The sequence below is a fragment of the Protomyctophum bolini genome, assembly GCF_963924005.1.
Source record: "Protomyctophum bolini genome assembly, chromosome: 16".
In the NCBI taxonomy this organism is placed as follows: domain Eukaryota; kingdom Metazoa; phylum Chordata; class Actinopteri; order Myctophiformes; family Myctophidae; genus Protomyctophum; species Protomyctophum bolini.
Genome location: NC_137877.1, coordinates 36,303,273 through 36,324,683, shown reverse-complemented (window position 1 = coordinate 36,324,683; position 21,411 = coordinate 36,303,273). Strand labels below are relative to the sequence as shown.

The window sequence follows — 21,411 nt, the reverse complement described above, 5'->3', positions numbered from 1 at the left end:
ATCCACCCGACACTGAAACATGTCATCATTACGTCACCATCGTAAACCAATTATACCCCGATTATACCCTGGCATTGGTACATATCTTCATCACGTCATGGGACATATACGTCTGCACGGTCTGCTTCCGTATGTCCCGTGCCAGCATATGACGTCATATCATAATGCTGCTAAGGGACATACACATCCATCGTAGCACCTGACTGATAACATTACTCACACACTTTGCTTGCTCAAGTAATTATACATACAGCCACAGGCTATCACACCGCACACAAACAAAATGTGTCTGTTGCAAAGACTTTACACACCATTATACTGTTCTTATTTTGATCATAAGACCCAATACTGAATGTCAGTCTCCAGGTTTAATTAGGAATTAATTCACTACAACACTATGACAAATTAGGAGTGCACTAGTAGGCTACTTAGTGGTGATCCAATGTTTTATTTCCAAGGACCCCTGAAGGGACCACTTCACTACTTGTCAACCTATCTTCATATAATCGGCCCTCACTAATGATCATGATAAAATAGCACCATCCTTTTCCTACTCTGAGTCTGTGTCTCATAGGAGGGCTGTGGGCAGTTCAGAAACCCGTCCACCAGTGACATCATCGATGGGGAATACAAGCCAATAGGAACAGCAGGCTTTCTATTCCTGAAAAGTTGCAATGTGAAAATGGAAGCCATCGTTCTCACGATAATACAAATCTAAATATTTGTAAACATATGTTTTTAAATAAATCACCAAAATCCATAATAATAATAATCTAGAAATGTTTTTTTTTTCAATAATAACAATATCAACCCATAGGCTACATGTGTTCTCCAAAATGGTTCAACGTTATATTGTACTTATTTAACCCTAGAACACTAAACATATTTTTTGTCACACTATTACTAAACACAGGTATATTTTACCCAATGTAAAATATTCCATAAAAATATATATTTCTCATCGAAATACATTGAAGTACAGCAAAACATGGCAACTTGAGGTACCCTTCTTTAATATTTCATCATGACTTTTCACAAAAAAAAGGTAATCGAGCTGGGTACTTCTCCTTTGTCTCTCTGGCTTTTTTAGTAAACAGAAATCCCTACAAGATAAACAAGTAAAATAAACTGATGAAACAATGCCATTTGCAGACAACATCGGAATTGGAAGCTGGTAAATTTGGACCCACCGTTTCTGAACAAATAGAAATGATAGCAGCGATAAGATAGGGGCCAAGGAATGCAGCAATACGAACAAGACTACATATGCAATATGCACAATAAGAGAGTCTGTTTGGGGTACGAACAGCTGCAATGCCGCTGGCTGACCTAAAGTGGCACTGTTGAGCAGCCTGCACCGCTCGGTTCACAACCTCACACAGGTGTGATTTTCCTTATTGCTTGGTACCGTCATATCGCTGCTTGCAGCTATATTTTTATTTACTCTTATGTTTTTGCTTTAAAAAGGGACAGGACACCCAAAATTTAATTTTCTTAGATTTTAACTAAATACTGTGTGTCATTTGTGCCGATAGGGAGCAAAGATATAATACAATTCTCTCATAGGCTTCTGGTTTAACAGCTTTCTGCTGTTTCTGTGTGTTTCCAGGTTTCTCGGCGAAAGGAAATATGTGACTAAATTTGTCATATGAAATCAGGGAATCATAGCTTCAAATTGACATATTGGTTGTTCAGTTTGACCCACCAGTTTTGGAGATATGGCTTATAGAGTAATGTCTTGCAGAGAAACAGCGAGTTGAGAAAACAGGCTTGAAAGGTTCAATTCTGTGGACTCTTAACATTACTATAAACTCACTTTGGATAAAAATAAAAATAAAGTTTTCTCCTCTGGTGAAAAGCTGGAGTTTGCAGGATGGCAGACCCTCAGTCAAATCTGGTCTTATTAGGCGTCGCTCGTTACATTTTACATACTGTACATACAGTACATGCGTTCGATTTCTGCGATGTGACGTAGGCAGATCTAATGAATATTAGTTTGTTTCAGCGTAGTAACAGTTCAGCAACTACAGACTAAAGACAATCATTATTTACATGGAAATAAATGAGAACTGCGTGAGAATTGTGATCTCAATTCTTCTGGAGGTAAATGGACATTTAACATTCGAGCAAGAATCGTGCAGTACTAGCGTGCGTGCGTGGGTCAGTCAGCCAGCGTGTGTGTGTGTGTGTGTGCGTCAGTCAGTCAGCAGCAATTCGGCATAGAGTAGCGCAAACGTCGCTCACTCTCTGCTGATTTTTGATCGTCTGCACCTTTGTTAAATTGACACACACACACACACACACACACACACACACCTCTCTGTCGCTCTAATTAATTAGTCTCATGTCCAGCAGCTGCGCATAGTTGCTGCCTATGCTGTAAAAAGCATAGGTGAGTTCCAGTCTAGTCAGCCAGCAGCTGTGTGGGTATGTCCACGGTCCACAGGTCCTTGTGTCCACGGCTGTACACCGGGGCCCTTAGCCATCGGGGATTGGACAGACGGGTCAGGTGTTTCTCCTCCAGGCCAATCAGAAGGGCGGATCGCTCCAGGGCCATTAGCTCCTCCTCCGGCAGGGAGGCGGGGCACTGCCAAGTCCGGCCCACGTCCACCAGGCCTTTAATGAGTTGGAACACAAACACACACGATGCTCTTTCTCCAGGAACAAACGGCAGGCAGTGTTCATTTCGTCGACTAAAACTATGACGAAAAATGTTCGTCGACTACGTTTTTTCCACTGACGAAAACTAAATGGAAACTAAATGAAAAAATGGCTAAAACTAAGACTAAATATATTGACAATTTCGTCACCAAATAAACACTAGACTAAAATGTTAGGAAGGGACTAGTGGACAAGAGATCCAGTATTTTTGTACAATTGGTTGCATGCTGAAAATAGCCGATCTACAAGCTACACTTGCTGAAACGCATTTTTCATTACGACGGCATCAAGGCCTGCCAACATACATTTTAGTCGACTAAATCAACTGTAGATTTAGTCTAAGGCCGCCAGAATTTATTGATAATAATTGATATAATTCACGCCAGCATTTTTCCCTGTTCAGCGCTTATTTTGAAGAGCCAAAACTCCAAACTGGATGTTATGATCTTATGTTAGGGGTGTGTGAGGAATCTGACGATGCAACATAAGTACATGTCTGCCGCAGGTTCTGCTAGTACATGATGCAGAAGGATCACAGCGTCGGCTCCCGGCCGTGGAACAAAGCTTGTTTTGAACAAAAATGCCATCTGGGACAAGGAATAGGAGTTACAGGTGATTGACGTAGATCTACGCTAATGGCGGACTAAGCGTTAAGTTTAAAATGAGCAATTACATACGTACACTGTCTGGATGTCATCTTGCATGAGATTAAAAACGAAGTATAGTACTGTAATCAAAGCCAGCTGTTTTTGGAGGAACGCGCAGCGATGGGAATCGAACTTCTTCTTCTTCGGCCCGTGTTGCGTCATCACGCAGCATGTTTTCGTTCAAAGGATGTAATTCAAATTGGCTTTTTATCCCACTCTGGGCGGGAACCTCTTTTGGTGTTGGAATGGTTCATTCAATATCATTCGAATAAACCGAAAGCTTGTGAGCTTGTAGATCGGCTATTTCTTGGCTTATTACATTGATAAAAGTTACCGGTGTAATTTAGGTGGTGGCCGTGGATGAAAAGTAATTTGCAGGTGTGCGTGCCCCGACTCTCCCGAGACCTTTGAGAGCCGCAGCGTTAGTTCGTACCTGCCACCACGCCGCGGCCGAACCTCTCCCCGGACTCCAGCAGCTCCTGTATGCAGGGATGGAGCTCGTTAGTTTTCCATCGATAACGAGCACCTCATCGATCAGGCTTATCGAGCCGGGTTCTAATCGAGGCCACTATCGAGTATTTCCTATTATTTTTGGAAAGACGGGAGACATTCTGAACAGAGCCGGTATCTTTTACGAAGGCCTTCAAGTTCAAATACAGTACTTTTCTAGCAGACGGAAGGTAATTGACCGTTTTACTTTTGGAAAATAATATCATCACGGTAACAGGCTTGATAAACCCAAAGCTTATTGATACCGGGTACTCGATAAGCCCAAAGCTTATTGATACCGGGTACCGGGATACCGGGTACTCGATAAGCTTGTTATCGGTTTTTTTCGAGCTCCATCCCTACCTGGATGTGGGTGTGGTCCATACCCAGGGCGTCGGCCATCAGTGTCGTCCAATCGTCACGCCCCTCCCAGTCCCGCTGGGCCACGTGCACGGCCAGCGTGCCGCCGTGCACGCCGCTCAACACGGGCCGCCAGCGCGTCTCCACCGTCTTCACGCCGCTCAGGACCAGACCGGCGTACGGCTGACGGAACGACAGACACGGAACCTGGAGAACACAACGGGACATTGATCAACACATTTAGACCTGACAGCAGACACATACAGTCCTATACATGTCCCGACCCAAACACTGAGGAGGCAAAGTAAACATGTTTATAATGTGCCACGAAAAATAGATTCCAAGTGCTTGTTATTTTTGCGTCGATGAGGTATGTCATGTGTGTCCAACTGTCCATACATGATCGCCTCGTTCGGAGAAACTAAATATATCTCTCTCCCTCCACAGAAGCGCAGTGATGCCTGATTTATTCTTCGTCGTACACGTGTTCCATGCTGAAAATAGCTGATCTACAAGCTCACAACACGTTGCGTCCACAACGCGTTGTGAGCTTGCAGGCTGTAAGAACCGAGACCCTTCACAATAAAAGCATGCAACTTTCACAAGTTGGCCCATAATAAAGGAAAGGAAAAGGATTAAGAATTCGGTGGCATTTCACATTGCAAAAGAGCAATTTTTTCCCCAAAATGTAAAAAATATATATATAATAAGGAATTAATTTGGATAATGGTGTAAAAGTTGTCATTTTATTAATCCCCACAGGTTTTTTTATTCAATAAAGTCTGCGGTTCTATATGGCTATGGGCTGCGTCAATAATTTAAAAACAAACAAAACTAAAAAAATGAACGAAAAATAACTAAAATAGTTCCTTTTTTGGAACCCTGGACTTTAGTTCAAAATGTTTAATTATGAACTGAACTAGTTCCTTTTTAAAAATCTGAACTGTGAACTGAACTAGTTCATAAAATAAATTAACTTTCCCAACACTGCGGGACATAATATTGATCAACACCTTTTAAGGCTCATATATATGTCTGGATTTTCGGTGGTGAGGTGACCACCGCTCCGGTGGTGAGGTGACCACCGCTCCGGTGGTGAGGTGACCACCGGAGTTGAAATAACGTTGAGCAGTGGTGAGTAAAAACAGAGAGAAGGGCTTGGGCGGTGGCGGTGGTTTGCTCTTCACCGCGGCTCGTGACGTCATGATGTAGTTTGGTGGTCAACTCACCACCGAAAATTCAGACTATGAATAACGCTTTAGACCTGAGGACTGTGTCACCTCATAGCTTTTAACCACTTTAAAACATTATTTTTAAACTTTAGCTTTTGAAAAACAGCAGATCTACAAGCTCGTAGCGCGGCACTAAGTGCCACACTACGGACCTAATGGGTCCATTTGGTTCCATTTGTACAATCTCAGTTAAATGTAATGCCACTGGGGTCACTAGCCTAATGCATGTCAAACTGTGGGTCCCTGAAATTAAAAATGGTTGAGAAAAGAATAATAGAAAACCTTCTCTAATGGGGGTCCCAGCTGGCATATCTTTTCAAATGGGGGTCCGCAGGCTAAAGTGTCAATTTGGGGGGTCATTGACATGAAAAACGTTGATAACCACTGGTCTAAATAAAACAGATACTGTTTACTGCACTTCAAAATATAAATGTGAACCCAATAGTCATTATTCATGTAGATATTTGACATAAAACTTAAGGTATGACATTTATAGGCTACCGTATGTTTGTGACTTGTGACACAGGCTCAGCCTGTGTCACATAGGAGGGCTATGGACATTTCCCAAATATTTTTGGAATCTTTTTTTTTTAATATTTTTAAACCGAGCCCATGCACGTATCAATCACAATATATTAAACCAATGGTTCTCAACCAGTGGTCCGGGGACCACCAGTGGTCCTTGAGGGGGTTCCATGTGATCCCCATGAGCTAAATGATGGAGAGTTGGTAACCAAATGGACCTTTAGGATAACTCTTGAGAGTGTAAAATGACCCGTACGGCCGCATTTGGTGTCATTTGATGCTCTCAAAAGTTCTATTTTTGTTAAACATCTGCATTACTTAATTTACAAGACGTAGCCCTACACAATTATATAATCCAACGACAACAATTAAATATTCAAAGTTTTGGTTCTGAGAGGCTATAAATAAATGTAATGGTGGTCCGTGGCTCAAAAGCCCAATAAATAATGGGCCATCCGGCCATGAAATGAAAAGGGTTGAAAACCTGCACTGTATTAAACAGTTATAATATGTTCAGGTTCATGTCTTATTGACACAAACTAAATGTGTGGGTTTAATTAGTCATTCAACTCCGTCAACTCCTGTTATAAAATAACAGAGCTACGATATCTATCATCTATCATACAGCAGATGAAGAATATTGATTGATTGACTGTTATTCACATTATGTGGAATGGTAGCTATATTTCAAACGAAAGCTACAATAACAAGTCAATAAACGATCGGACTCCCAGCCCCTGCTGGCGCGATTGATTATACATAGGATAGGCTACATGAAATAGACTTAAGCACGGCCAACATGTAACAAACAACAAATAAGACTCACCTGGATGAACATTTAGTGGATTTCAATGTAACATAATGTTCATGGAAGGAACCAGAAGAATCAAAACAACCAGAGCTGATCTGAATTCTGAAGTAGCCCCTATGCCCCTATGCCGTTTGGTCTTCACTTCCAGTGTTGCCAGGTTGTGTTCGACGAGAGAAATAAGCAACCCATGTCTGTAAAACCAAGTCCCCCAGAAAAGCAAGTCAGGCTGTAATATGATCTAGATTGTAGGCTATTTGAAAATAGCAGATCTACAAGCTCACAACGCGTCGCATCGGCTATTTTCAAAACAAAACAAAACAATTTGACAAAAAAAAAGAAGAAAAAGTGACAATGAATAAAAAAAACCTATAGCCTGTGCTTCTAATTATCAGACATGGCAACACTGTCCACTTCCTGGAGTGTACAGTGAGGTGCTGCCCCCTGGTGGAAAGTACTAGGAACAACAACAGAAATAATAATAATAACTATTTTATTGATAATTGTTTAATCAAATCATTGAGAATAATTTTTATTGTTTATTATGTTTTTAATGTTATTTATTAAATACCTAGATAGGCTACTTTATTGATCCTGAAGGAAATTTGTTTTGTCCAACAGCTCCAGTGCAAAACATAGGCCTATACATACAGAATAAAAAGAGCATGATGAACATCATTTATATAATACAGCACAACTCCAAAAAAGTAACCCGGTTTGGAACGACGTTTGGTTCCATTTGTACACTCTCAGTTATATTAACATTGATTTGACAATATAAATTGGGAGTCCCAGAGATAGAAATGTCATTAAATGGGGGTCGGTAGAACTTCTACCTGTTTAATTTCAAGGACCCCCATAGTTTGACATGTATTAAATGCATGTCAGACTGGGGGTCCTTGGAATTTAACAGGTTGAGAATCACTGTTAGAGCCATAAAAATCTTCTGATATGGCGGTCCCTGCATGGCATTATCTCTTCAAATGGGGGTCTGCGGGCTAATTAGTGTCAATTTGGCATGGCAAAGTTTGGGAACGACTGATATAACAGACAAGGGCGAGATCACCATGAATTAAAACAGTTTTTAAATAATTGTCCTGCATATATCCACCACACCCTAACATAACAGTTTAGTAATAATAATAATAATAATAATAAATATAGCTGCAAGCAGCGATAAGACGGGGTCAAGCCATGAAAGTGATAAAACAATAAAGAAAAAAGCTATACGCAATACTAGCTTGTCTGAAGTAAAATGTGCTTAAATTCATATTTAGAAAATGTTTCAGATGTCAAAAGTCTGAGATGATAGAATGGTGACGGATGATGATGGTCATGGAAGGGGAACCTTCTGAAAGCTTCATGGGCAAAGATAATAGACTTCAAAATAAAAATAAAAACCTTTCAGACATGCTAGTGTTAAAAGAAAAATAAGTTATTCGTCAATTGTCTTGTAATTAGTAGCGAAATACCACTTGATACAATGAAAACTAGAAATGCACTCTGTACTACTACTACTTCTGTAGTAACTAACTTCCGCTGTGATTGGCCGAGCTTTGCATAACGTTTGTAGTAGCTAATTGGCTGTTGTGGTTGCGTAACCAATCTATGTTTTACAATCGGGAAATAAATCCCCTTGCGGGGGCAGATGTCGTCGTCCTTTTGGCGTCGTCAAAAGTGGATCGAGCGATTCATAAAATGGACTCCTTGGAAGACCTAAAGGTCAGAGGTCCTTTGGCGAATGACTGTGAGCTTCAGTTCTTGAGTGTTCAGAGGAGAAGTGGGCGACAGTTCCGCTCCCTTCTTCTTCTACTTCTTCTTCTTGTTCTTCTTGTTCTTATTCTTCTTCTTCTTGGTAGACAGACAGCCGGTGGCCTGGCGGTACGCTCGCTCCTCCACAGGAGAACATGGCGGGAGTGCTCCGTTGTTCAGCCGCGTGCGTCCGGCCGGACTCCGGGCGGCGCCAGAGGCCCCCCCGTTCAGGCCGGCGGCTGGGGGAGGGGCCTGCAGGGAAGAAGGGGGCGTGGCCCCGGAGGAGCCGGACGATGTGGAGGAAGATCGGCTTGAAAGACAGGAAGAGGCGGAGCAAGAGGAGGAAGAGGAGGAGGAGGAGAGGTGGAGGTGGAGTTTAGGAGCGACGGGCGTCGTGGCCTTAGGCGAGATGGAGGAGGTCCTGGGAGGAGGGGGAGGGGGAGGGGCGCGTTGCCGCCACACCCCGGTGGCCACCGTGAGTCCCTGCAGCTTGTCCACCGCCTGCTCCATGGCGCCCCCTAGCGTGGGCTCCACCAGCTGCCGAGGTGAGAGCAAGAGAAGTTGCAACAATAAATACATAAAAGAGTGAAAAGTAGGAAAGAATTAGCCTAACATCTAGTGTTGTAGTCAGGACCATGTCCGAGGGCCGTGGGGGGGGGGAGTCTTAGTCAGGACCATGTCCAAGTCTGCTGCGCTCTGAGAGAAAAGAACGGCTGAATTATTCGTTTTGATTAGCCGTGCCATTACCGTGGTTTAAGCACGGCTAGAAAGCTGTTTCAAATAATTAGATTGCTTCCTCGAAACGACCTGTTGTATAATAGTAAATAGAAGTCAAGGGTAAACACCACATTAAAATTGTGGAAAATAATTAAAGAGCTGTGATTGTAGATGTCTCACCTGCTCTGGGCTCTGGTTGGACGCTTTCTGATGAGGCTGCAGCTTCACCGGGCTGTGATTGGACGCATTCTGTTGAGGCTGCAGCCTCACCGGGTTCTGGTTGGACGCTTTCTGCTGAGGCTGCAGCTTCACAGGGCTCCGATTGGATGCTTTCTGGTGAGATTGCAGCTTCACTGGGCTCTGGTTGGACGCTTTCTGATGAGGCTGCAGCTTCACCGGGCTGTGATTGGACGCATTCTGTTGAGGCTGCAGCTTCAACGGGCTCTGATTGGACGCTTTCTGCTGAGGCTGCAGCCTCACCGGGCTCTGGTTGGACGCTTTCTGCTGAGGCTGCAGCTTCACAGGGCTCCGATTGGATGCTTTCTGGTGAGATTGCAGCTTCACTGGGCTCTGGTTGGACGCTTTCTGCTGAGGCTGCAGCTTCACCGGGCTCTGATTGGACGTCAGGTGTCCGTCAGGCCGGGGGGGAGGAGCCTCGTGGCCTCTATGTCGTGGGCGCCGCACAGGGGCGGGGCTAGAGGGCGCCGTGTGAGGAGGGGTCCTGCCCGGGGTGGGGGCGGTCCTGCCCGGGGTGGGGACGGTCCTGCAGCGCCCCCCTGTGGTGCGCTGGTAAACTGCAGGGCAGCTGTAGGCCGGCACGGGGTGGGGGGGCGACGCATAGTCACTGTTGTTGTTGTTGAAGATGCCCGGAGCTATAGGGGGCAGGCGAGAGTCATTTTTTATAATATTACATTTTTTGAAGCCAGTGTTGATTTTAGTTTAGTCATAGTCTTTTGAATAAAATGTTGTTTAGTTTTAGTCATCTGAAATGCAGACTAAATGTCATGCGATTTTAGTCGACTAAATCTACAGTTGTTGTTTTTTGTAGACTAAAATTAATTTTTGCGGGCCTTGATGGCGTCGTAATGGCTGATTTTACACCTGCTGAAATGCTGGAGACGAGGCGCTGCGACGCATGCTTTGTGAGCTTGTAGAACTGCTATTTTCAGCATGCAACCAAGTGGAAAATTACTTTTATACTTATACTGTATCTCTTGTCCACTAGTCACTTCCTCATTTTATTATATTATAATATCGGCCAGTACTCACCAGCTTCGGGGGCGGGGTCACACATGGAGGGAGCCGATTGGTGGAGGCTTGCACTCTGATGACACAGACGACAACTTCCCGCCCACTCGTAGCGAGGGAGGGAGAGGCTTGCCTGGGCAGGGGCCCTGGGGCGGGACAAAAGCCTGACTCCGCCTTTATCTGAGCGAAGCTCCGCCTCCTCCGCACTGGCCCGCCTCCCGGGGACCAGCCTCTCCAGTGTGATTCGACGAAGGTTGTCCCATCGCCTCCGAATGGACACGCCCCTCTCTGCTCGATCCTTCTTAAAGAGTCAACATTTGGACACATTTCAGCCATTTGATTTTTGTCACATTTTAGTCAAGTCACATTTGTCATTTGAAATGTTTTACTTCTGGTCTACTTTCAGTTGACTAAATATAAGATCTACAGGTGATGTATTAATGTGTCATAATGCTTGGTTTATAGCAGATCTACAAGCTCACAACGTGTGTGCGGAACATTTTGAGCTTGTATAGATCTGCTATTTTCAGAATAGTCTGTACGTCCGTCTGTCTGTCTCACCAGTGGTTGCTTGTCTTTGAGCAGACAGACAGGTTGCTTGTCTTGGAGCAGACAGACAGGCAGCATGGCGCCTTTTTCCTGGTCCGGGAGGCGATGTGAGACAGGTCCATACTCTGACTGGGCAACGCTGTCATGACACCACAGCACAGCCTGCAGGACAGACAGACAGGTAGAGAGACAGACAGGTAGAGGGTACCGGGTACTCAATAAGCCCAACGCTTATTGATACCGGGTACTCGATAAGCCCAAAGCTTATTGATACCGAGTACTCGATAAGCCCAAAGCTTATTGATACCAGGTACTCGATAAGCCCAAAGCTTATTGATACCAGGTACTCGATAAGCCCAAAGCTTATTGATACTATGGGTACTCAATAAGCCCAAAGCTTATTGATACCGGGTACTCGATAAGCCCAAAGCTTATTGATACCGGGTACTCGATAAGCTTGTTATCGGGATTTTCCGGGTATCGAGTTTGTAGCTCCATCCCTAGTCATAGGTCATGGTACCTGCATGTGGACAGAGGTCAGGAGGTCGTACAGTTCTCTGATGTCGCCTGACGGACAGGACAGAGTTCTGATGACATCACAGATCTGATGGAGAGCACACACACACGTAAATGCACACGCACACACACGTATGTGCGCACGCATACGCGCATGCGCTCACGCACACGTGCACACACACGCACAAACCGTGTTTGTCTAGGCAAGAATCAGAACATAATTGATGGAGGACAATAACATTACAACATTTACAGAAAATGAATGGAATCGGAATGATACAAAATTTTAACAAAAACTTAACAAAAACTAACTGAAGCCAAAAGAGAGTGTGCGTGCATGTGTGTGTGTGTGTGTGTGTGTGTGTGTGTGTGTGTGTGTGTGTGTGTGTGTGTGTGTGTGTGTGTGTGTGTGTGTGCGTGCACTCACCTCATGTGACAGTCCTGAGGAGTAAGGCAGCAACGCGCAGGGAGACACTCTGTGGAACCACACCAGACACTCGTACACCTGCATGCACGCACGCACGCAAATTAAATATTTCATAAACTACAAATGGATATGGATGGAGGACATGTGTAAGTTTCTCACAAAAATATATCTTCAGTCTGTCTGTGTAACACACGCGCACACACGCACGCACGCACGCACAAACGCACGCACGCAGCGTACCTTCAGCAGGGAGTGCAGAAGGTCTGATCCTCCTCTGACCTCCGACCTCCGACCTCCGCTGACCTCCTCCAGCATGCTGGAACACACCTCACTGAGACCTGCACGCACGACACACATACACACGCACATGTACATGTGTGTGTATGTGTGAATCCACGTGAAGCGCAACATTAATGCACCATTTACCATTTTAGTCTAACATTTTAGGCTGCAGTAGCGCACTCCTACCTGCTGGTGGAGCTAATTCACCGTTCATTATAAATGGAATGAAGATGTTGTTGAAGCACTCACCCTCTCTCTCTCTCTCTCTCTTGCTCTCTCTCTCGTAGCGTTCTGGAGGAAACGGAATTATGTCCATCCATCCGATACTTCCATCTTCTTTGGAACCGCAGCTTTAATGTCACTTTACATTCTAGTCATGTTAGTGCTCGTCCCCCACACACACACACACACACACACACACACACACACACACACACACACACACTGGACTACAATAGACTACAACACGTCACTACACTTCTACTACAACTGATAGTAGACTAGGTTAATAGTAACAGACCATAAGTGAAGCATTTCACTACAAGCCTGACAGTAATCCTCCAATAACCTACATTTATTCATCCCCCTGCAGACTCTCTCTCTCTCTCTCTCTCTGTGTGTGTGCGTGTGTGAGTGTGAGAGTGTGTCACACACACACACACACACACACACACACACACACACACACACACACACACAGCCTAGTTTTAAATCCTTTTCCACATCTGGTCTGCCAGCGTCAGTTCTTAACATTCTAACAACTCTTCTTAATACTATTACGCTCGGTTTCATTCTTAGAGGTCGTGTAAGTGATTTTCTTGTGCAAAAAGCTTAAATTCTCTCCGGGTTTCTTCTACAGATTGAAGGCTTGTTTTGCTTGTTCAGCTTGTAAAAAGCTGGTCATTGTTGGTCTCTTTCTGTCCCAATTGGATTTTGGTGATACCATTTATAGGTTTGCCTGCTCCTCCACCTTGGCCCTATTGTACCATGCTGCATTGAGATTCATAACTAATTTAACCTTTCAGAACACATCATTGCACATTGTATGCTACAGTCGGTTGGTTCTCATTGGCATCTCGCAGGCTGCAGCATTGGCATATTTTCATTTATAAAGCCATTCTGGGTGACCTGATCATCCAAATTCGACTTGGTCCAAAATGGCCTCAACCTCAGGTCAAATGCTTGGCTGCGGTGTGTAGTACCAGCATTCAAATCTGAGGGGTAAAAAAATGTCTGGCCTTCTTTGGCCCTTGGTCGTGGAACGACCTACAGTCCAGACTAAAATTGGCTTTGAAAGTTCCCTTGAGAGGTTTCAAAAGAGTCATCTCAGATGTACAGTCCAACATCTGCACATTTGAATATGTACTAGCCTATGTTCATGCCTATATATTTATTATGTCGGTTCAGATCGTGTATATTGTGTATTTTGCCCTGCTACTAAATTGGACTTTGGTGATGTGTTGTATTTATTCATCAGGTACTTTGAATCCCAAAGGACTTCATTTGGAATAAAGTCTGCGGTTTTATATGGCTATGGGCTGTGGCAATAATAATAATACAAATTAAAAAAAAATAACGAAAAATAACTGTAATAGTTCATTTTTTGGAACAATGAACTTTAGTTAAATTTTTTTGAATGATGAACTATGAACGGAACTAGTTCATTTTTAAAATTTTGAACTGTGAACTGAACTAGTTCCTAAACACTGGCTGCAGCCACCCCACCTACCCGGAAATGTAGTCTCTGGGTTGTTTGACTCGTTTCTAGCGCTTATTGTGTTACTCTTTGGGTATATCTGTACATTTCCACCTTCAGTCGATGCTTCATATTCATATGAGTGAAAAGGCCGGGATGATCGGTTTATTTTAGTTCTTATATGAAGAGATCTAAAATGGGGATTTCAATGCAAATAAAAAGTACACAAACATGTGGACTGGCGCCCTCTACTAACAGTGACGTCAGGACTTCGGTGCTCTATTATGTATTGGGTATTATCTGAGCTACGGACCACCATTTAAACAATCCTGTTAAACGTCCGCAACCTCCACAGGGATGTCAGAAGTCCCGCCAGAGGTGTGAGTTGAATGGAGTATTCGGAATATTCCGTCAGAGGCAACCAACTTGTTAAAGGACTGGTAACAATGCATTTATACTGTTTTATTAAAGGACTGGTAACAATGCATGTAAACACGTAATGGAACAGAAACAATAACAGAACATCATGGTTTAAAGCCTGACTAGACAACAGTCTAATGTACCCAGACTGTTGCCTGGACAACAGTCTAATGTAGCCAGACTGTTGCCTGGACAACAGTCTAATGTAGCCAGACTGTTGCCTATAGTCTGGCTAGGCAACAGTCTGGAGCAATGGACGGAAGCTCTGAAAATGATTAAGGGAGAAAGCGGATGTGAAGTCTCCTCCCCACCTCGGTTTCGTCTTTACAGTCGCGCAAATGCATCCAAGCATAATATAGCTTGTGTTGCTTAGCAGAAATGGCCCAGCTGGGCCCTTCAGGGCACCCCTGATTGTGGAATAGTTGTCTGGCTGCGTGAGACGACCCAGGAACAGCTGTGATTCACAAAGCCTGCATGTGGCAGCTGGCATAGAAGCTATGCAATGTTTACACAACTTTTATTTACATAAAGTTCTACATTAAGTAGCCGACCAACTAATTCATATACATGGACGTGTATGAGCTATAGTTTCAGCAAACAGAGCCCTGATTGGACATGTATGAGCTCGTTTCAGTAAACAAGCGTCCTGTGAGATCTGATACATGTTTGATATTTTATTTTTATATTGCTTGCTATTATTATTAGTCCAAATATTATTGTTATAACATTATTAGCACACATAAGGGGACAGGTTTAAAGTGGACACTTTGAATACAACATATGTGCCAATCAACTAGTGTCTAAGGTCAAAATTTTCCGGGGGAAATGATAGGTTAAAATGATAGATCAAAATTCTCCAAGGTTACAGGTGACTGGAAGAGACCTCTCCAAGCAATGCTAAGAAACACTTCTCGTTCTCCCACCTCCCATACACAAATAATAATAATAATAACAATAGCTTCCAGGCTTTAAATAATGTTATGTAAAACAATAAAACAAGACACACATTTTGAAATAAATGGCATTACTCCCCCCCCCCTCCCACAACATACATGTTCCACACCCCCCCCCCCCTCCCTCTTTAAGTGCTACATTATATGATCCATAGTGTCCAGCTCCCTCATTAAGTGGTAGTGCTATATTATATCCATAGTATCCATAGCAACCATGCAGTACAAGTTACCACGGCAGCAGACTGATTCTCTCCATTCAGCAGCCTTTTTTTATTAATCTGATTGGTCGGGGGAGCGACCAGAGCCTTCTGATTGGTCTGTGGGTTGGGGCAGCGACCAGAGCCTTCCGATGTCAACTTCAAACCACAAAAAGCTGACTGGACACTGTCCACATGTTCAGTGGACACAGGCCCCGCCCCCACCTATTAATTTCACCCAGAAGTACCTCTACTTCCTGGAAGTAAGTACCTCTACTTACTGGAAGTAAGTACGTCTACTTCCTGGAAGTACAATCTACTTCCTGGAAGTACACTATACTTCTTGGAAGTAGCACTCTACTTCCTGTAAGTAAGTACCTCTGCTTCCTGAAAGTAGCACTCTACTTCCTGGAAGTGGCACTCTACTTCTTGGAAGTGGCACTCTACTTCCTGGAAGTACACTCTACTTCCAGGAAGTATGTACCTCTACTTCCTGTAAGTAAGTACCTCTACTTCCTGTATATATATTACACATACATAATTGACAAAAAAATCTAAACAGAGCGACGTCTCTCATTAGCGTCTCTCTCGTTAGCATAGCTCTTGTAGGCGTCTCGCTCGTTAGCGTCTCTCTGACAGCGGCTTGGAAGTTGCGACGTTTATATTGTTGCTTATATTGTTGAGGCGAAGCGGCGCGCACGTTATGGAAAAAGCTTGTGTTTCGTATATACTATATATATCTCTTGTCTTGGCAATAACAACAATACTAATAATAATGATGATGATAATAATAATATTAATAAAAAACAACAGGAACAATGATAATTGGAGAACAAAGGTAGGGGAGGCGTTTGCTACTCGCCGTCACGCCGTGTAAACAGATGTACAAGCTCACAACACCAGTATGTCTTCACGGATTATTGTATCCAATACGTTTTGGATTCATCCAATGGCGGATTGTTGTCCAATGTTTTTTCTTTTTTCTTTTTTTTTACAAACATTCACGAATTGACACTTCTAGAATAGCATATATGCTGATTTGGGGTTGTTAGTCAAGCATAAATTAACTATGGCATTTTTGTATTCATTTAATAGTATGTTGTATCTTCTCTAAAACCTTTATGGAATGGCATTTTTTTTTAGGGTGTGTACCTAAAAAAAAAAAAAAAATCAGATGTGTTTCCGCGGCGACCATAATACATATCCACTTGGCATGAAATAGTTTGGGAACCACTGATGCAGGAGGCATTGAATGGGTTAAATAGTTTCAGCGCTACATGCTAGATGCTACCTGTCGTCAGCTCATACTACGGGCCGCATCAGGCGTACGTTGGAAGTATAAAACAGGCTTTTAGTGCGAGGAATGACCGACAGACGGACGGACGGACGGAAGGAACGGTGTATCTTCTTGACAGAAAGCGACATTGTTCGTTCAAGTCTTCAGGCTTGGGGTGGGGGGCGGGGGGGGTTTAGGATGTGAACTAACCAATCCCCCGGTCAGTTTGGTATTGGGGGGGTAGGGGTTTAGGGTCTCTGAACTACCAATCCCCGGTGAGTTTGGTGTTGGGGGAGGGGTTTAGGGTATCTGAACTACCAATCCCCGGTCAGTTTGGTGTTGGGGGGAGGGGTTTAGGGTGTGAACTAACCAATCCCCCGGTCAGTTTGGTATTGGGGGGAGGGGTTTAGGGTCTCTGAACTACCAATCCCTGGTCAGTTTGGTGTTGGGGGGGAGGGGTTTAGGGTCTCTGAACTACCAATCCCGGGTCAGTTTGGTGTTGGGGGAAGGGGTTTAGGGTGTGAACTAACCAATCCCCTGGTCAGTTTGGTATTGGGGGAGGAGGGGTTTAGGGTCTCTGAACTACCAATCCCCGGTCAGTTTGGTGTTGTGGGGAGGGGTTTAGGGTCTCTGAACTACCAATCCCCGGTCAGTTTGGTGTTGGGGGGAGGGGTTTAGGGTCTCTGAACTATCAATCCCCGGTCAGTTTGGTATTGGGGGAGGAGGGGTTTAGGGTCTCTGAACTACCAATCCCCGGTCAGTTTGGTGTTGGGGGGAGGGGTTTAGGGTCTCTGAACTACCAATCCCCGGTCAGTTTGGTGTTCTGGTCTCGCTTGGGTGGGGCCGGGGGCGGACCGCCCCGGCGCAGCGTGGCGTAGCCTGAGATGATGGGGGCGTGTCTAGAGGAGTGGGAGGAGTGCTGGGAGTGGGAGCGCGGGTGGTGGCGGGACAGCGTGTGGGCGTGGTGGCCAAAGGAGGAGGAGGAGGGGGCGTGGCCGGCGGAGGGGGCGTGGCCGTGCCCGGGGGCCGACGGCAGCAGCGCCATGTCGTCCACGGTCTTGCGGTCGGCGGGCGCGCGGCGGCCCAGCGGGACGCCCGACTTCCTCTTCAGCGTGCGGTTCAGGTCCTCCAGGAAGTGTGGCTGCAGCGAGGACACGCCCCCTCCTCCTCCTCCCGATGAAGGGGGCGGGGAGAGAGGGACGACGGCGGCGTCCAATGACGGAGGCGCCGGGGCGTTGCCGCTCCACAGGGGGGCGTGGTTGTTGGCCGTCGCCACGCCACCCTGCTTCCACGGGGAGGAGGCGGAGACCGCCGGAGCAGGGGCCGCGGCCATGATGACGACTTGCGGCTGGGGGTTGACCACGGCCACGCGGGGGGGGAAGGGGTGGGGCCACTGGGTGGGGGGCGGCGCCAGCAGCTCCAAGTCGCTGGGCGGCGGCGGGAAGTAGTCGGGGGAGGAGGAGTCGGGGGCCGGGACCAGGCCCTGCAGCGCCAGTGGCAGGTTGGCCAGATTCAACTTCCCCGGTTTGGGAGGGGCGGAGTCTCTGCCCGGCGGGGAGGAGGAGCCAAACCTGCTGACGAGACTCTCCACCTGGAAGAACCAATGGAGACAAAGGTTTAGAAAAGGTTCAAGCGGCCTGGGCCTGCCTAGCGGTCCAGGCACCTTGGCTGGGTAATCCAGCATGACAGCGTGTCACTCACTGAATAGTATAGGTAGTTCTGAGCATCCAACGGGTATTAATTAATTATCACTTTGAGTGTTAATTACGATAGTTTGAAATAAAACTGAAAAGGTGAAATGAACCGACCTTGTTGGGGGCGGGGCGTGCAGGCTCCGCCTCCTGGGAGGAGGCAGAGTCACGGGCGGAGGCTCTCTGCGGGGCGGGGGGAGGAGGCCCGGCCCCGCCCCTTTTAGAGGAGGAGGAGGAAGAGCCTGTCTGGGAGGAAGAGGGGGGAGGAGGGAACTCGCTCTCGGGAGGTGGGGGAGGCGGGAACTCGGGGGAGCCCACCCCTCCCCCTCCCGGCTGCGGCGGCTGCCATTTGGGTTTGGCCTTCACCACCGGAGGACCGCCGGCGTCTGATTGGCCCCCTGGGAACTGATTGACAATCTGCTTGACCAACGAGGAGGTGGCGGCGGAGAGGAGGGAGGAGGTGGAGCCTCCCGGCGGGGAGGGGGAGGACAGGGGGTGGGGGAGGAGCCTGGACGACGACAGGCTGTGCTGCTTGGGCAGGGTCGGGGGGGGCGGGGCTCCGCCGCAGGGGGAGTGGCCCGCCGAGAAGCTCTGCCCCCTCCTCATGGAGGGGGCGTGGCCAGTGCCGGGAGGAGGAGGCATCGGAGACATGGGCGACGAGAGCGCCAGGGGGGGGAGGGAGGAGGGGCCTCCTCCTCCAATCAGGAAGGTTTTAGGAGGGGCGGGGGGAGGAGGGGGAGGGGGCAGGTCCTGCTGGTCGTCGTCGTCGAGGGGGACAAAGTCGTACGCCATGTGGGGGAACTTCTGGGACAGGAAGTGATGCAGGCCGGTGTTGGACAGGAGGGGGGCGGAGTCGGGCGGTGGAGGTGGCGGCGGCGGCGGTAGCCCGTCGTCATCGGCCTCGTCCGGAGGAGTGGGGGGAGGGGTCAGAGGTGGGGGCGGAGTCGCGAGGGGAGAGGGGCCTCCGAGCGCCAGGGAGGCGGCGGCCGAGCCCGGGGCGGGGCCCATGGGGGGTGGTGGCGGCGGAGGAGAAGGGGGGGAGGGGTTAAACGAGGGGGTGTGGCCCTGGAGGCGGGCCAACGTGCCGGCGGGGGGAGGGGAAGGGGGGGAGGAGCCAAATGAGGGGGTTTGGCCGTGGCCCTGGAGGCGGGCCAACGTGCTGTACTTCACATACACGGTGCTGGGGGGAGGGGCGGAATGGGGGCCGTCGGCCACAACGCTGCCTGTGATTGGCAGAGGCGGGGGAGGAGGTGGGGACGGAGGCGAGGGGGAGGAGTCATCGGAGAGGGAGGGGCTGGTCCCGGAGGGCGGAGTCTGATGAGACTGACCACTGGAGAGGGGGAGGGGCCTACTGATGGACTCTATCCTCATCATCTGGAGACAGACAGACAGACAGACAAAGAGAGGGGGGGGTAGAGAGAGAGAGGTGTAAGGAAGAGAAGTTATTAACTGCATTGACCTTATGCTGCGGCCATCTTGCCGCATTTCCCATCATCAGTGCCCATAACCGAGGTATGGGCACTTTTTGCATGTTCTCTCACATGTGTCCCCTAGGGTAGGTACCCTCACATGTTCTCCCTGTGTCCCCTATAGGGTAGGTTCCCTCACATGTTCTCCCCGTGTCCCCTAGGGTAGGTACCCTCACATGTTCTCCCTGTGTCCCCTATAGGGTAGGTTCCCTCACATGTTCTCCCTGTGTCCCCTATAGGGTAGGTACCCTCACATGTTCTCCCTGTGTCTCCTAGGTACACTCACATGTTCTCCCCGTGTCCCCTATAGGGTAGGTACATTCACATGTTCTCCCCGTGTCTCCTATAGGGTAGGTACCCTCACATGTTCTCCCCGTGTCCCCTATAGGGTAGGTACCCTCACGTGTTCTCCCCGTGTACACACACACACACACACACACACACACACACACAGACCTCTCCCCTCCTCCAGGCCTCAGAGAAGATGGAGCTGACGACACTCTGGGAGCGGGCGTGGCCTGTCATCTCTGACACGCCGCTGTCTGATTGGCTGGAGTGATTTGACTGGGACTCTATTGGGCGGAGTCAAAAACACAAAAACAAACTCTGAGTGGCACAAGGTAGTAGAAAGAAACTTTATTGACGTCTGTTATATCATGAAGTCTGTGTGTTTTGACTAGGGTGTGTCTGGATTGCTGAATTCCTACAATGCCCATAATGCTTTGGCTTAGAGTATGTATTAAGAGATGTCACCCAGAGGAAACACTGAAGACTTTAGCTATTGAAAAATAGCAGATCTACAAGCTCATAGCACAGCACTGAGTGCCGCGCTACGAACTTTTGAAATATTGTGAAAATGTGCCTCAAATCTTTGAATATATATTATTACAGAGTGAACATTTTAACTCAAATCTTTCAGATGGGGGAGGGAGGCATATTACATATCATTTTTGGGGTCCTTGACATGAAATATTGAGCACAGAAACATAGGGTATTTCAGAAAACTCTCAGGATTTCGTAGAAACGTCCTCAGGTCTAAATGGATTAAACTGAACTTAAATAATAAAATGTTCAATCAGTGTGTGATTATCACACACTGGTTGAATATTTTCTTAACATTTGCAACAACAACAAGAAAGCACAGACAGTACACACACACACACACACACACACACACACACACACACACACGTCACAGTTACACACACACACACGCACACACACACACACACACACACACACCACAGTCACACACACAGTAGCCTACTGCAGGTCTTCTCGAATCCACTCGGACATTACACATACTGATTGACAGACCCGGCTTCCGACGGATATATGTCCGATTCCGACCCTGCCCGAGTGATTACAATAAAACACGACCTCTCGGGGTCAACTCGGGTATTTTCGGAGTCGGGGGACCCGGTGAAGAGCTTTAAAACAGACAGACAGACAGACAGACAGACAGACAGACAGACAGACAGACAGACAGACCTGGT

General features: G+C 46.9%; 2 protein-coding genes across 2 annotated transcripts in view; both read right to left on the bottom strand.

Annotated features, from left to right (window-relative positions):
- Window positions 1–996: 996 nt before the first annotated feature.
- LOC308331039 (protein EOLA1) lies at window positions 997–6,868 on the bottom strand. Its single transcript, XM_080786142.1, has 4 exons — window positions 6,741–6,868; window positions 4,161–4,364; window positions 3,742–3,787; window positions 997–2,616 (listed from the first exon to the last, which is right to left on the bottom strand). Exons 1-4 carry the CDS (start codon window positions 6,750–6,752, stop codon window positions 2,405–2,407), a joined length of 474 nt encoding a protein of 157 aa, XP_080642268.1. The 5' UTR covers window positions 6,753–6,868; the 3' UTR covers window positions 997–2,404.
- An 8,538-nt stretch (window positions 6,869–15,406) lies between these two features.
- The window catches only part of LOC308330264 (ras-associated and pleckstrin homology domains-containing protein 1-like), a 31,691-nt gene continuing 25,686 nt past the window's right edge, over window positions 15,407–21,411 (bottom strand). Inside the window, exons 17-20 of the mRNA XM_080785080.1 lie at window positions 21,407–21,411; window positions 20,372–20,487; window positions 18,564–19,820; window positions 15,407–18,346 (exon numbers count right to left, since the gene is read on the bottom strand). The exon at window positions 21,407–21,411 is cut by the window's right edge and continues 140 nt beyond it. Of these exons, the coding sequence (XP_080641206.1) occupies window positions 17,552–18,346; window positions 18,564–19,820; window positions 20,372–20,487; window positions 21,407–21,411 (2,173 nt within the window). The 3' untranslated portion in view covers window positions 15,407–17,551. The remainder of the gene's footprint in view (window positions 18,347–18,563; window positions 19,821–20,371; window positions 20,488–21,406) is intronic.

Bases quoted from the DNA above. Each gene is read 5' to 3' on its own strand.
- LOC308331039 (XM_080786142.1), bottom strand. The intron at 3,788-4,160 runs GTAGGGATGGAG...CCCTGCATACAG, and splicing joins TGGACCACACCCACATCCAG to GAGCTGCTGGAGTCCGGGGA. The intron at 2,617-3,741 runs GTACGAACTAAC...AACTCATTAAAG, and splicing joins CGGCCGCGGCGTGGTGGCAG to GCCTGGTGGACGTGGGCCGG.